At 37.0% G+C, this 14,925-nt stretch overlaps 1 protein-coding gene across 1 annotated transcript in view; it reads right to left on the bottom strand.

Annotated features, from left to right (window-relative positions):
* Positions 1-1,579: 1,579 nt before the first annotated feature.
* The window catches only part of LOC124158166 (transcriptional regulator ovo), a 773,475-nt gene continuing 760,129 nt past the window's right edge, over positions 1,580-14,925 (bottom strand). Inside the window, exons 12-13 of the mRNA XM_046533350.1 lie at positions 10,897-11,130; positions 1,580-4,304 (exon numbers count right to left, since the gene is read on the bottom strand). Of these exons, the coding sequence (XP_046389306.1) occupies positions 4,252-4,304; positions 10,897-11,130 (287 nt within the window). The 3' untranslated portion in view covers positions 1,580-4,251. The remainder of the gene's footprint in view (positions 4,305-10,896; positions 11,131-14,925) is intronic.

The following is a 14,925-nucleotide window of genomic DNA, read 5'->3' on the forward strand; positions in this document are numbered from 1 at the left end:
AATGAAAATGTGATGGACTGCTGGAGTTTGCGACTTTTTCATTATTTTGTACATTTAAGTACTCTTTCACCCCGGGCGATGTGAATAATATTTAGTCGTAATATATCCGCTAGCGGTCTCACTTGAAGTTTATTTGCATCCATTAATATTTGCTGACGCAAGAGGACTTTAGCTGACTGAAATTCACCATTAATCCCAAAATATTCATAACGTCATTTCTTGGAAAATTAATGGTGTGTTCTCCTCATTGAGGAGTGAAATTTTATGCTAAGAATAACGTTTTCTTTCTTTTGAGCCCATGGCATGTTCTCATGTTTGCTACAGTTTTTGTTTATCAAGTTTATGCATCAGACGGAAGAAGGAACTTTTTGAAGCAGCCTCAGTTTTGCATTTTATCAATAGATTTTCAAAACGGAAGGCCTTAGAATGTGGAAAACGTAGATGTGCAACATTTCTCAACGTCATTTTGGGTGTCTTAAACATAATATTTGATGCTAAATTATCACTATTACTCCTAATTAATTAAATTTTTTCTGGGCGCTTTTAAACATAAGTTAGGCTTACATTGCATTCTTAAGGCTATTTTAAGGAAAAAATAAGCAGTATCTATGTGTCGGTATATTCAATCTTTAGATTCGACATCACGAGGCTGAGAGTAAATATGGTATTTTTTTCAAATTTTAGCATTTATTATAGTGTAAATCTATTGTTTTCTCTGGGACAAAATAATTTAACAGGCATAATCACTTCTTGATTTGTTTTCGGAAATCATCTCGGATTCCAGATAAATAATATTTTCTGGACAGGGGCTGTGAATCCCTTTCTCCGTCCACTTAATCCATTTCCAGCAGTTTCTTGCGTAAAATGTTTCAGTAATTGAAACTAATGCCACATTTTGAATATGTCTGCCGCGTATTTCAGAGCTACTAAAGCCATATTTTTGGTAATGACGTTTTCTTACATTTATGTCTAAGCTTAAATTACCCGAAATATTGCTTTAATTTTTAAAAGATACGTAAACATCTCTGCAGTTTAAGAATATCTCTCCAATTGGTAGTTATTGCATGTTTGTGGTGATTAAAAAATTTACTCTCTGCCTGTTCCTGTTTTTCACAACGTAGAGGACACCCGAGAAAACATAATATATTATTAGCATAACATTTTGATTTAATTCTGAAACGTAACGTAATAATCTTTCCTATGTTTAATTTAAGGAACTTCTTTCTAGGTAGACACACAATTTGAGTGAGATTTCTGTAAATTGTGTCAACGACCACAGTACTACTTTAATTGGTGCATTATGGTGCTGGTATGTTTACTTACCTAAGTTCTGTTTCTAATAAATGTTTATACTGGCTAATAATTAGACTTCTTTCATGCTATACATCCATCTTATTTTACTTTTCAATACTCACCTGCTCTACATGTCGCCATATCACTGTCGTTTCTCCTACATTATCTGCCTAATAAACAACTTCTTCCACAGCAATGCATAAAATTTTTTTGTGCGCCTGTTGCGCATGCAAATGGTCGGTAATGGGTGTGAGATTTTTAGAAATAACTGTGAACATTTTGATAATAAGTTTCTAGTTATTTATTTCTTTCTACGGATACAAGGCACACATACACACAAATACAAAAATACTGTTGGAAAGCGGCTTGAAAAATTGAAATGGAAATGGTAAACATTTTGGAACATCATTTTAAAAATACCAAATTTCCCAACAAGAATATGCCGAAATGAAGGATAACCTAAAGTTACTTGTTTATCATTTTACCATCCTGAATAAATGTGAAGAGCACTAGCTAGAACTCATAAGCGGATAAAAGGTGAATCAAAGCAGCGACAAAGAATAAAAAAAAACCGCGAATGGAAAACGAACGTAAACTGTAGAAAAAAAAACATCTATGATCTTGTACTCACAAAATTCATCAATAACTGTGAAACATACCTTTTAACTGTGGTAATGAGATTCTATGCCATGAAAAGACTCACTAATGGAGAAATCGTCCGAATTATTTTCTTGTTTTTCCCTAGCCTGGATGTTTTATCGAATAAATAATTTAACGCTTGATGAAGATGGGTGGCAGTGACCCACGGAATTTGAACGTAATGTCATAATGTAACATGTAAAATGCATTATGCCTATGGAGTAGGTACTTGCGAAAATGAAATAAATTCGGACGATTTCACCTACGAGAGTACGTAGAACATTCACACTTAAAACATTTTGCTGCTATGCTCGCTAAAACTTTACAAGTACAAATAATTTGAATTATTTGATAACGACAACCAGTATTAATTATATTTTATTACACGATTCATATATTTTCTGTCGCTATGACTTTATAGTTTTTTTTATAACTATCTAAATAGAAAACTGGGCACAATGCTGCAAAGTTCTTTCCGAAAACCCTACTCACGCAAATAATCAGGCGGGTTATTTTGAAACTGGCGTTGGGATTACAATTTTATCTTGAGAACCCATTCAAAGAATTGATTTGAAACTTTTTCTCCTCTCCAGGATTGTATCTGGTATTAAGCTGACAGACATTAAAATCTGCGAGAAAAAAAATCAATTTTCGGGAAGTTCTGCTGATCTTCCACACTTCGTGCTCAAAAACTTTTTTACGCGATGTGCTTAAACTTCCTAATTCCAAGGAAAGTGGTGATATGTGTCCAGTCTGACTTTGTTCGGATACAATTATGATGATTCCCGAGTGATAGCTGTCTTGTAAGCACCTCACTCTTGTCGTAATAAAATGGTTGCCATCCAAACATCATTTAGTCTAAAAAGAATGAGTGACTTTAAAAAGTGTTGAAGGAATTGCTTCTTACATCAAGCCCAGGCAACTCTTTCGAAGACTAGTAGAATATTTTTTTAAAATTACCTCTTACTCCTTTATCTTACCAAAATTGTCATTTTGTACATATGAAAAGATGCAATTCACTCATTCTCTTATTTAAAATGTATTTCGTCAATATTACCCCATCAAATAAAAACACATTCTAAGAAACAGTAAACAGATGTTTATACTATGAATAGTACTTTATATAACGCTTCATTTGTTCTACACTTAAGTTAACAGTATCCTCCGAGATGAAGGCTAAAGATAATTGCCTTAACTGACTTCATAGATAACCAATTTCTGCGACCAGTTTGTGTTAGCTTTGTCAATCATCGCTCTGGGATCTTAAAATAGTGTCAGTAAACGTAATAGGTCAAAAATTTAACGTATTTTAACTATACGCCACATTATAAGTCTACACACAAAAACCCACTCTGAATATTCGTGGAAAAACAATTGTTTGATACATTTTTTTCAATCTTACGGCCCTCATATCAACGAAGAGCCGTAATTTACTGCAGACTGATAGCTGTGGGTGGGAGAAATGTAATATTATAGTTCACAGGGAATGGAATATTACACAACAAAATACCTTATATCTCTCCTTACGGACTTCGCCGTATTTCTATGAGGATAGAGTACACGATTACATCATCAGAATGAAACGAAACAATTTTTCGACGTCACACACACACTCACAGTCATTCTCGCACTCATACGTTGTAGGCGCCGCTGGCTCAGGTGGCCTTCGAGAAGGCAGGCCTGAAGTTCAATCCCTTGAAAACAATTGAATGTTTATCAGCGGCATTGGGGCGCTTTTTCGCGAAAAGAAAGCGGCAACACCTTATCATGGCTTACGATGTTCCGATCCGCCGCTGGTTCTTCTTCACCCAACTGCGGTCAGGTCGACATCGGTCATCAGGACTTGGCTCGTGGACAACGGGCGAGATTAGTCGTGATGTACATTTACATACAAGTATATACACATAGAGAGCTCGGGAATATTTCTGGTTGAAAATCCCTGGCCAATCGATCCCTCACTATCGAGTCTTTAAAAAAATGTCCGTCAGCGTAAGAAAAAACACCATAGAAATTCACAAAGCCTCAGGGGGCCGGCACGGTGTAGTCATCTTTTGCTTTCACTTCGTTCCATCGAAGCCTTTTCTGTTCACTTCGCAGCCCAACAACAACGGTCTGTACATAAATACATATGCTCTCCACGACATCTTCCTCAATTTCTTCCCAACATGGTGGATTTTAACTTTGCCGACCACCAAGTCGTCTGGCTTCGGTTCCAACTCGAGAGGTGCGAAACACATTAAATTTTCTTTCTGTGACTCTCTGATTTGGCCCTCACTCGTGAATGCATGCATACAAACTTTTCCGTTGCCGGGAACATTTCTAAGTTGCACTTGTGAACAGGACAGAGTTCTTGTAGTAGCCGCCCCGGGACTCTGCGAAATAAAACATGAAAAAATTGTTAAATATACAAATAACATTTATTATCCCAATTCACAAACATTATCGATTAAAATTACAGGAAATGGTATAAATACACTCTGTATGGACTAAAGACAATGGAATAATACGTAACTGGTGAATTAATACTGCGTGATAATTGTAAATGCATTTGGCTGATTGATACAATTTATTTCTCTATGATGATTCATATAATAAAATAGGAAAAAAATAAATGGAAAGGCCTTATTTTTTAGTAAACAAACCCAACTAGTCAGCCTAAAACCTTTCCAGCGTAATCCACATAAATTGAAGAGCAAAAATTCCATGTCATTCCATTCCATCAATTGTCGGTCGAGGCACATAAAGTCGAAGAAGTCAATGTATTTAATTGGAGACATGGACGACTGCAGCAATTACTCACTGGGAGATGATAATGGAATTTTCATTAAATGAGATACTGTAATTTTCATTATTTTCAGTTCGCATCGGAAGAATCAACAGTGAGCGGATTTTTTCCATAGAATTCTACTATTTTAAATTTTTATACTGGTGACGAAATCTATTTCTAACCGCCGGAAAGAAGATAAAGAGAGGAAGCAATAGAGGGTGATTTTTTGGGATTGAATTTGTTGGAAGAACATGTAAGTTTCTTTGGTGATGTAAAAATCTCACTCACTGCCCCGCTATAAATATAGGCTGGTTTAGTTATCGTAAAAATTTGAATGGTTAATACCTTAGTAAATAATAATTTTCCCTGTTTTACATCTAAGTTACGCATGTTACAACCTGAGCTCCTTGTCCACCCCGTGAGGATATTGTTATTTACTAAACATAGGAATGTCTCCGTTCCTTTTGAGTTGGATACATTGTAAACGCTTTTTGGCGTATTAATAAAACTTATTTCCGTATGATGAGTCACAGCATACACTTGGACAAATTAAATGGGAATTTCTTATTTTTTGAGTTAATAACCCCGATTAGCCAGCCTAAAACCTTTACCTTTGATAGCTGCTGCGTAGTATTTGGACCGCGTAAGAGTACTAAAACGCCTTCTGCCAACCACTCGTTGAGAAGAACATTTCTATCTCACTTCCTTGTTGTACTCCCAATGGGGTCTCGCCACCTTCGTTTGCTACTTTCTCCCCGAAATCAATCAGTCAGCCGTTTAAAGATTATTTTTTGCCTCTTACGGCTAAATAGCCCGTAATTTTATATCAGGCGAGCAATAGCAAGTTTACAATATCTATTTCTTCCATCCTTTATCAGAAAATTGTGCGCTGTTTTTCCTGGATTTGGAGTCAGTACTTTCAAATATACGTCTGCCGGATATTTATTCTAAATTTCATGATTTTGCCCTAAAATTCGCGCATTTTCTTAATTCTTACCGAATTGTTTTGATTTATTTTGGTAATAGGATGAATATAACAAGTATCACTAATAATGCAAAATGCTAGAATTCATAAGCCTGCCATATTATAGTCGTACATTTATATGCAACTTCAAGTAACTTGCGTTGTTAATTTCAAAACATGCTTTTGAATAACTCAATGAGCTACAGTTACGGAAACCATGCATCGAAGATAAATGGTCTAATATCTGTTTCAGTGCGGAAAATAGTCTGGCATTTCTGAGAAATGGGAATGGATATGAAATTAAAAATTAATCTATTTGAAATTGTGCCATGTATGGATGATAATATCTCCTCGTAGCGGCAAAATTTAGCTTAACTAACTGGTAAACCGGTTCTCTAGAGTAGCCTCCGGCAAAAATTGTCGTTAATTTTTGCTTACCCATAACAATTAGTTTAATTTGCTACTGGATGTCAGACTCTCAATTTATATGGGGAGAGGTAGTACGCAAAAAATTTAAAGAGTAAGAATAATGAATAAATTTTAAGAAAAGTCGTTACTGGTCTATATAGCACCGAATTTTCCCAGTGTGACCACATTATGAACAAAGTTATGTGGTGTCAAATGTAACTCAGAACAAGATTAGCTGTTGGACCACCATAGATTTATCGAGATACGATATGCGAATCGTGTATGTTGAAGTGATAGTAAGGATTAAAATATGGTTTAATTTAAAGCAGTGAAATTTTGGTTATTTCTTAAAGTGTCACTCTGCTACATGAAGCTACCTAAGCATGAATTCTTTTTGATATTCTTGTCGTAATAGTAACTCGTGAATGGGTGTAGTTTTTATGTATTTTCCGCTTCAACGTCAATAAAGTTGCATTAATTTCTAGCAACCAAAACATTTGGCGAGTTATTTATCTTTTTTATTTAGTTCTTAAGTTAAATTAGTCGCAGCCCGAATCAAGAGGAAATAATTCCTACCGGAGTATTGCATAAACTACTTGTCAGTATACTATTATGTTTATTTGATATTGGCTGTTATGCTCCCAATTGCGATGGTGAATGGTGAGGCGCCTACAATCAAACTCCAAAATTCTAGAATTACTTTAATTATGTACAAGCTAAAGTAGACCCTCAATCTGATTAGAGAGAAACGTACACTACTGATGCATGGATTTTGCATTATTGAATGGCTATTATACACTCTTGTGCATTAATATTTGATAACCATTGGTTTTATGAAAATGAGGGAATTCTAATTTAGAGTCTTTCAGCAATTATTCATGATTATTGGTCAGTGGACCTAATACCGTATTGGATTTAGCCGTAGTTAAATTATACCTTTAATTATTCATAATTCACTTCCGCAACTTTCCATTTAAGTGTTAATTGTTCATCATCTTCTCTGAAAATAAATGACCTGATCATGGATATTGATGGTGATACCGGCCATAAAGTATTTCCTACCAATATTTAAACCTCGCTAAATGGTGACCTCGTGGTGGTTTTCGTACTTTCACATTCTTTTATGTGGGCCATTAGTTGAGAGTTCATTAGGGTTAAAAATTTTGGGCGATATTCTTTATATTCTTCGCGCCCTCATTGTTTAAGGAAAACATAGAAAGGAAAATGAAATTCAGTCCTAGAATATATTAGAATTAGATAAAGAAGACCTTTATCATTAAAAATAAAAGAAATTAAAATTAAATCTAATAGGAAGTAGTTTGACAAAGGGAGTAAACTTGGCTTGTTAGTTTGATGCCCACTTGTGATTAGTGAAGTATCCAAATGGCCTATTTTTCTTTTTTTTTTGGGTGAAAAGCATTATAGATCTCTACCTATGTATGTTCCACTTGAAATACTACCGATCAAATTTATGCCGTGAGATTACGAGGTCCGCTTTGGACAATTTTTTGTACATCTTCAGGTGTACCACTTGTAACTAGTGAAGTTTCCAAAGAGCTTTATTTTTCTTTTATTTTTCTATTATTTTTCTATTGGGAGAGAAGCATTGTACATCTCGACCTATGCTCCACTTCAAACGTTACCGATCTAATTTACGCCGCGAGTTTACGAGCTCTGTCATGGACAATTATTTCCGCACATCCTCTTTAGGTGTCAAAGTTCACGACGGGCAAGCCGGGGTTGGGAAACCACTAGCAATCGTCGGAGTTAGACCGAGAGCTCAGCCCAACAACCGGAGGAAACATTTCTCGGCTAAAAGAGGGCTCTTTGATGGACTAATTTGTACGTTTCCCAAAGGCCCATAACACCTCGCTCGCCCACATATTCCTCACATTTTTGATGAATATTATTTCTCCTCTCCCACTCTTTTTCATTCTCTTCCCGCAGATAATTTCCTCACCGATACAAACTGGGAAGTGTGACCCGTGAGTTTGACCCATTCCCTCTGGCCAAGACTGTTCATTACGAGCCACAAGCAGGCACTGTTATCAATTGGCACCACGCCGCTTGCTGCCGATGATGTGTTGCCCGAAGGGGTCAGAATCGGAGCAGTAATTGACGACCTTTGCCTCGGGAGATTGGTGAGTGTACTTGGGCGTAGCTTTCTTTAATACTCCCTCATTTTAGTTCCCCATCAAGAGGAAAAAGATTTCCGTATCCCCAGGAATGCATGTGTGTGGTACAGAACGTATAGACGATTGAGAGTTGGATGTTGGAAGAAGAGAAACGGCTTTGAACTCTGGGTGATTTCAACGTCTGCAAGGCGCACATCTCTTCCCGGGAGTTCTTAACGGAATAACCATTTTCTAATCCACTTTCCAAACGAGCGTTTGATTCATTGCGGCTGTATTTTTATTTACCGGATTAAAAAAAGTACAAAATCTGGTCCTGTAAACACCCAAAGGCACGCGTTGTGTGAAAACGGCCGCGGTTCGGCATTTTTTTCTTTACTTAAACGGGATGTAATTCTCACCTCACGATCCAGTCTTCACGTTTTCGCGGTTTATCATTCTTTTCGAGGGCTTGAGGGATCGTGAGGGTGGGATGATAGTCGGTGAAGTAATTTGCCATTAAATGCGTGAAACGCTGGACCGGAATGGAAATTGACTTCGCGCCAGGCTTAAGCTTGTTCAAGAGAGAGAATGTGTGTGTATCCCAACGCTTCTGTAATGATTTATTTGCTTTAATATCGGGCCTATGCGTCATGTGAAATTGTATGGATTGACAGAATTAATAAATGGTGGCGTGTGAGTACTTTTCCAAAGGAAGGAAAATTTTATGGAATCCGTGAGTAAAGCTTGCGCTTTCGCTTAAGCTTCGCTTATTTTCAACTCAGTTTCAAGCTGATTTCTCGAGGAAAAATTCCGCAAGGTGATAAGTCTTTGCAGACAACTATGTTCTTTTGAGGGGAGATACTATTTTTTTCTATTCCATTCAGACGATGAAGAACGCGACTCAAGAAACAAAAGACTGGTAAGTTACTCTATATTAAGGTATCTTTCTGAAATGGAATTAATCTACCTAGTTCTTCATAGTATTCGAATAAAAGTTAATGAGGTCCCAATTTACGTAGCGTGAGAGGAAGTTATCCGCCAATATTTTTCCTCAAAACGATTTTTTTCAGGGAATGATTTTTTAAGAATGGAATTGCGAGCAAGTAGCACGAGAGAAAGAAAAATGATCTTATTTCCTTTGGTCATTTGCAAAAAGAAAAAAGGGAGCGCTATGCGAATAACCAATCATTGTTTAACTATTGTAGTTGACCCAAATAGCCTTCAATAAAGAATATGCTGAAAGAGTATTAGATTCGTCCTTAGCTCTCCGGTACTTCCTTCAAGGTCCATGTCATTTGAAGGCACAACGCGTCGAGCGGCCTTCAATACTCTTTGAGGATGTCCAGTGCATAAAAATACGCCGACACCTTGGAATAGGATATAATTTAAGCGTGCCAATGGGACGATAGATAAATCGCAAATAAATATATCGGTGAACCGGTAGATCGTTACAATCATATATGCTACACTTATTTCTGGTATTTGGTATCTCAATTTTACGTAATTCCTCCGTAAATGTAATATATTTCTGAATACGCTGAATAGCGATTTAGAAACTTTATCCTACAAATGTGATGATTTCTTTGAGCTTACGAGATATGAGGACATAAATCGTGCGATGGAATAGAGTGAAAATCGGAGATGAAGAAGTATTTTGAATTGAAGAATTTTCTGCTAGTTTTTCTCATCGGAAGAAATGCGTGCGAAAAGCAAGGAAAAAATAAATGCAATTAAATCGACTCATTCATTAGGAAACCATGGACGAGCCCGCGAGGATATATTTTCGACACCAGGCGCATTATCCAGTCACGTTATAGAGGGTGGATAAAAATTTTGTCACCAAATTTTAACCCTAGAAAGCTAATGGCAGAAGGAACCAAAATTACTGATGATACGTACCATTTTTAAGCTACATAAACTTTGAGCCAAGCACTCTGATTGACCGTTAGTTTGTCCTGTTGTCGGATGCCTTGGATACCTCGCGATGTCCGGCAGGCAAAACATTCGAAGTCGCGAGTCGTCCAGAGCATTTGGCTACAGGGCAAACTCGCAGCCAATCGAAGCGCTAGGCTCCAAGTTTATATAGTACTTACATAAGGAACTAACCAAAATTTCCTTGCCTTTACAATTACCGCATTTTACATCCTTACTACTTCACCAACATTCACGTGCTATATATCAGTTCTCGATACATAAGTGTACATATATGTAATGCTATTCATTTTACAGTCACCACAGCTTTGACTTTTTTTTTGCATAAAATACATTCAATGTTTTTCTTTAGATAACGAGTATTTTTGGTTTTACTGTTTTTTTTTCCGCATTTAGTAGTTTTGAAGTTAGCCTAATTACATGCTACCTAATTCCAATGAATGGAAATACTTGCTTACAGATGCCCCCATTTACAAGCAATTCACTTTAAGATAAACAAATTTTGAAAACCACCCATGTCCTGGATATCCAGGCGTGACTCGAACCCGCGACCTTCGATTTGACCGGCGAGGACTCATCCCCGCTACCATTTAGGCCGGCTATATAAGCATATGTGTGGAAGAAAACATATAAAGTATTATTATACTGCAGCTAATTTTGTACTGAGTGAAACTTCTCTTTGATGGGAAGGAAGGCATAATGGAGAATATTAGAGAGGAGATATTGTAGTGGAAGATTCTAATGAGTTCAAGAATGGTATATTGAACAGCATATCTCACCTTGCAGCGGCGACTTGACTTCCCTCTCGGGCGGTGGTGGTCCCTGTGAGGGCATCTGCGACGGCGGTGGCGGAGGCGGTGGCTGCGGCGTCTGCGACTGCTGACTGCTCTGCTGCGGCGCCGCCTGCTGCTGTTGCGACGACTGCTGCTGCTGCTGTTGTTGCTGTTGCTGCTGCTGTTGTTGTTGCTGCTGCCGTGATTTCCTCTCGTTCTCCAACTCCTGAGCCAACGATTCTGTGGAGGAAAAAGAGGGAAGCATGTGATTACTCCCAGCTTTCGATCTTACGCTATTGGGTACGGAATATTTAGGCTTTCTTGCTGCAAAAGCATTTGGGCATCGCATTCCACGCTCTTCTTACATGCCAGGGTTTCAAAAATACTTTATTTTTATGTTACAGTTATTTAAACAAGCAATGAAGCATTTGGCACTATCAATTTCAACTGATTAAGCCATCAAAAATGGATGTTAAGGAAACTACGAGGGTAATATTGTCCAGAGTTTCTATAAGGTTTTCTAAAAAAGGAATCTTAGAAGATATTGATAAATGCTTGTAAAATAATCTCAAGTCAATTCCGATGATATGCCTCCTGCCTTAATTTATCGTCCTTTGCCTTGACCAATCTCAGTGGCCATGGTTGACATCAAAATCTATCGAGGGCCCGTAAAACATTTTTCTTTTAATTAGTTTTTTTAATAGATTAGTACTCATTTGCGGAATACATTCATCGAAAAAGACGAGTCACCTTCAACGCTCCACACTATTTTAAAACATGATTACGTCATGAGAAGTCATCATAAATAGACAGCAACATGTTACGTAGAAACCCCTGTCAAAGTATAGCGTGTGGAATGTGAAAACTTTTTTTTCCGTTTTGGGAAATTATCTTTTATTATGACGAATAAAATTCGACGGTTTTTAATTACATGATATTATAACCACATGGTACCATGTGGAAATAGCAAAGCTATTATTCCTTCTATTCATACGATTGAGGATTTCCACAAAGTTACGCCCGCTACTATTAAATAGGCATAGTATTACAAGTTATTTGTGATCTAACGTACAACATTTATAAAATATGTAAAAGTTAATATTCTGATTTTCATCGCTGATTACCGTAGTCTGTCATCGATGGCAACATCAATGACGAGATCTTAAATATATCTTTCTCTCGATGAGATATCAGGACGCTTTATGAGCTCTACGTAATAATTTGACGACGCAGGTTCATGCGCCTGTGAGCGAAAGGGAGGGGGTGGGGTGGAGGGGAGCGGGAGGGGGAGGGGGTAGATGGAGCCAAAGTAGGGGGAATTGTAGTAGCAGCAGCAGGAGCATGGTGAACAGCAGGTTCGAAGTGGATATCTTATTAAATTTTATTGAACGGCACTTTGTGATGGCAAGAGTTCTTCGGCCTTCAAAAGACGAGAAATCCAATTTCGTTCCATCGTTATATAATTGCTATCCTACCAAAAAGCAAATGGAATATTCTGTGAGAGTCGGAGGAAGGTGGCTCAGAAAGAGGGGAAGTGGGTTGGGGGCGGTAGGGGGAGGATTTTGAGGGGGAGGGGGAATCCTTTAGGTTGAAGGGGAAAGGGAATAACCCCGGAGCTTGGCGAGGGTAAAGCCGAAATTGTGTAAAGCACAGAAGTGCCCTGCGTGAGCCAGTAGTGTGAATTGCAGATTGCTTCGTTTCTAAAAGAAAATTAGTGATCATGTGTATTAGTATTGCGCGAATGCACATTGCTGGAATATAACAATTGAATGCAAACGCTAAGAAAATAAAATATCACTGAAGTCAACGGAAGAAATTTATTGGTCACGCATTGATAGTACCAGTCCTGTATAAACAGTGTATGATGGTATCCTCAAAACGATTTCACAAAGGGTACCTATATATTCCACCATTCTTAAAGGGTTTTCTGTTGTAATGTAATTGCATATGAGTGGAATGAAATTATATTATATTATTATTACAATTTAAAAGTCCCCTAATCCTTGTACCGTGGGAGATAAGTTAACGGCTTGGTAAGACGTGGGGTGTTTTTTCATTGGACCTCCTCCCAGTGAATAATAGGGGATATTGTGGGAGCTTTTGACAAGGGGAAGAATTGAATAGGCGACGAAGCAGGAATTCGGTCGACTTAATTGATTTAAGGAAATATAAGGCCAAACAAGACAAAAGGAATCATGAGACAGAGGAAAGGGATGTTTTTATCGGGTATTTTGACCTCAATTATCTTTAAGAAATGCGGGAGAAGTTAATTTTTACGGAGAATACGCCGGCGTAATTGGTTTTTACTTTTTTCCTCTCGCTCCTAATTCACATCAAGAGGCACTCTATTGCCCTCAAATTTGATTTCCACTCCTCCAACTAAATATATCTTCAATGTCATTAATTTCGTTGATGAAAAATCTCATTACAAAGAGCGTTTGCTTTGATGAATAAAGCTTTTCGGCTTTTTCAAGTTTTGCGTATTTTTAATTTCTTTTTTTTTAATAAATCTTAATTAGCCGTAATATAAGTTTATATTTTTAATAGTCTTCCATATATTGGGTAAACATATCCATCCTATTTTATCCGACGATGCAAACGAATAAGATTGGAAGAAACAGGGATATATATAGATGGCGAAAGCAAACAATATAGAAGCTAGGTTACGCGCTGCATGGAAGCAATATTTTGCGATTCACTGTGCTGTAATTTTTGCCAGAGGGTATATTTTGTCTTTCGGTTTCAATAACTAAACAGTCTGAGGTTTGAGAATAAATGCTTGATTGTGATTAGCTGAATTTTTATTGTTCAGCATTATAACTGGTAACGCAAAGTCTTTGCGTTAGGTAAATAGATTTTTTCATACTTTAAAAGTGAGCGTTAAATTTTGTAGTCCGACTATTAATCAGTGACAACATGTTGTGCTCAATTTGCTTTAGTCACGGGTAATGAAGTGATAAATGGGGTATGAAAAATTTGCCTTAGATATTTACCTTTTAGTGATTTTTGAAAATATATTCTATAATACAGCTTTTTCTTCACAAATTTTGAGTGATCGATATTTTATCTAAATGCAATTTTTTAAGATTAGCCATCATTGATCTATGTCACGCCGAATATCCTCATTATTCCCCACAAAGAATACCTACAAAATTACAATGAGTCGAGTGCTACTCATCCCAATATTAGCTGCAGATGCTACAGAGATGTATCGAGAATTGATGGACTCCTTTAAATGCTACTCTAGTAAGTGAAGCTACCATATTATGAATTCTTCTTAAAACTATTATCATGAGAGTAGATGGTGTTCCCATAGAGTTTACATTTTCTCCTAGTTCCGCACCTGCTATGCCCCATTACTTAATAGAAACCGAAACGGTTGGTCATACGAATATAATTCTGTTTGATAAGATCAAGTTTTAACTTATTCACACCTCTAATCAAGTGAAAACAACGCCTTCCATATGCTTATTGCGTAACGTGAATAATTTTCCCTCCTGAGGGGATTTGGTTTGTTGATATCCTGGGTACAGAACGCTATAAGCATCGTGAGAAAAGTGCATGGATAAAAGAAAGAAGTGTTTTTAATTAAAAAAAGGGTGAATAATTTTCGAAAGAGTTGTACTCCTCAATTTTGATGTTCATAGCTTATTTAAGCAGATACGAATAACCAAAAATTCCATTAATATTTAGTATCCTTTTAGATGCTGTTTGATCTGCTCATTTTATTAAGCGTATGATTAATTATGCGGGCATGTTGGCTTTAACTTTATGACGCTTAATTAAATTGATAATATAAGGCGATTGTGTGCCTTAATAACAAAACTAAGTTAACTACTGCTCATGTTTTCACTGTGGCCAAAATTGAAGTATCCATGCCTCTTAAAAAGGCAATATACGCTATGGCAATATGATGCATAATTGATTTGAGCCGTTTTGTATAGTTATAATTATTGAGATAATTATTCCACGTGATTCAGAATTAACTTTCATGACAGGTATTGACTTCACCCACGCGAGTATCCACAGAAATTG

Source organism: Ischnura elegans, chromosome 4 (genome assembly GCF_921293095.1).
Source record: "Ischnura elegans chromosome 4, ioIscEleg1.1, whole genome shotgun sequence".
NCBI lineage: Eukaryota > Metazoa > Arthropoda > Insecta > Odonata > Coenagrionidae > Ischnura > Ischnura elegans.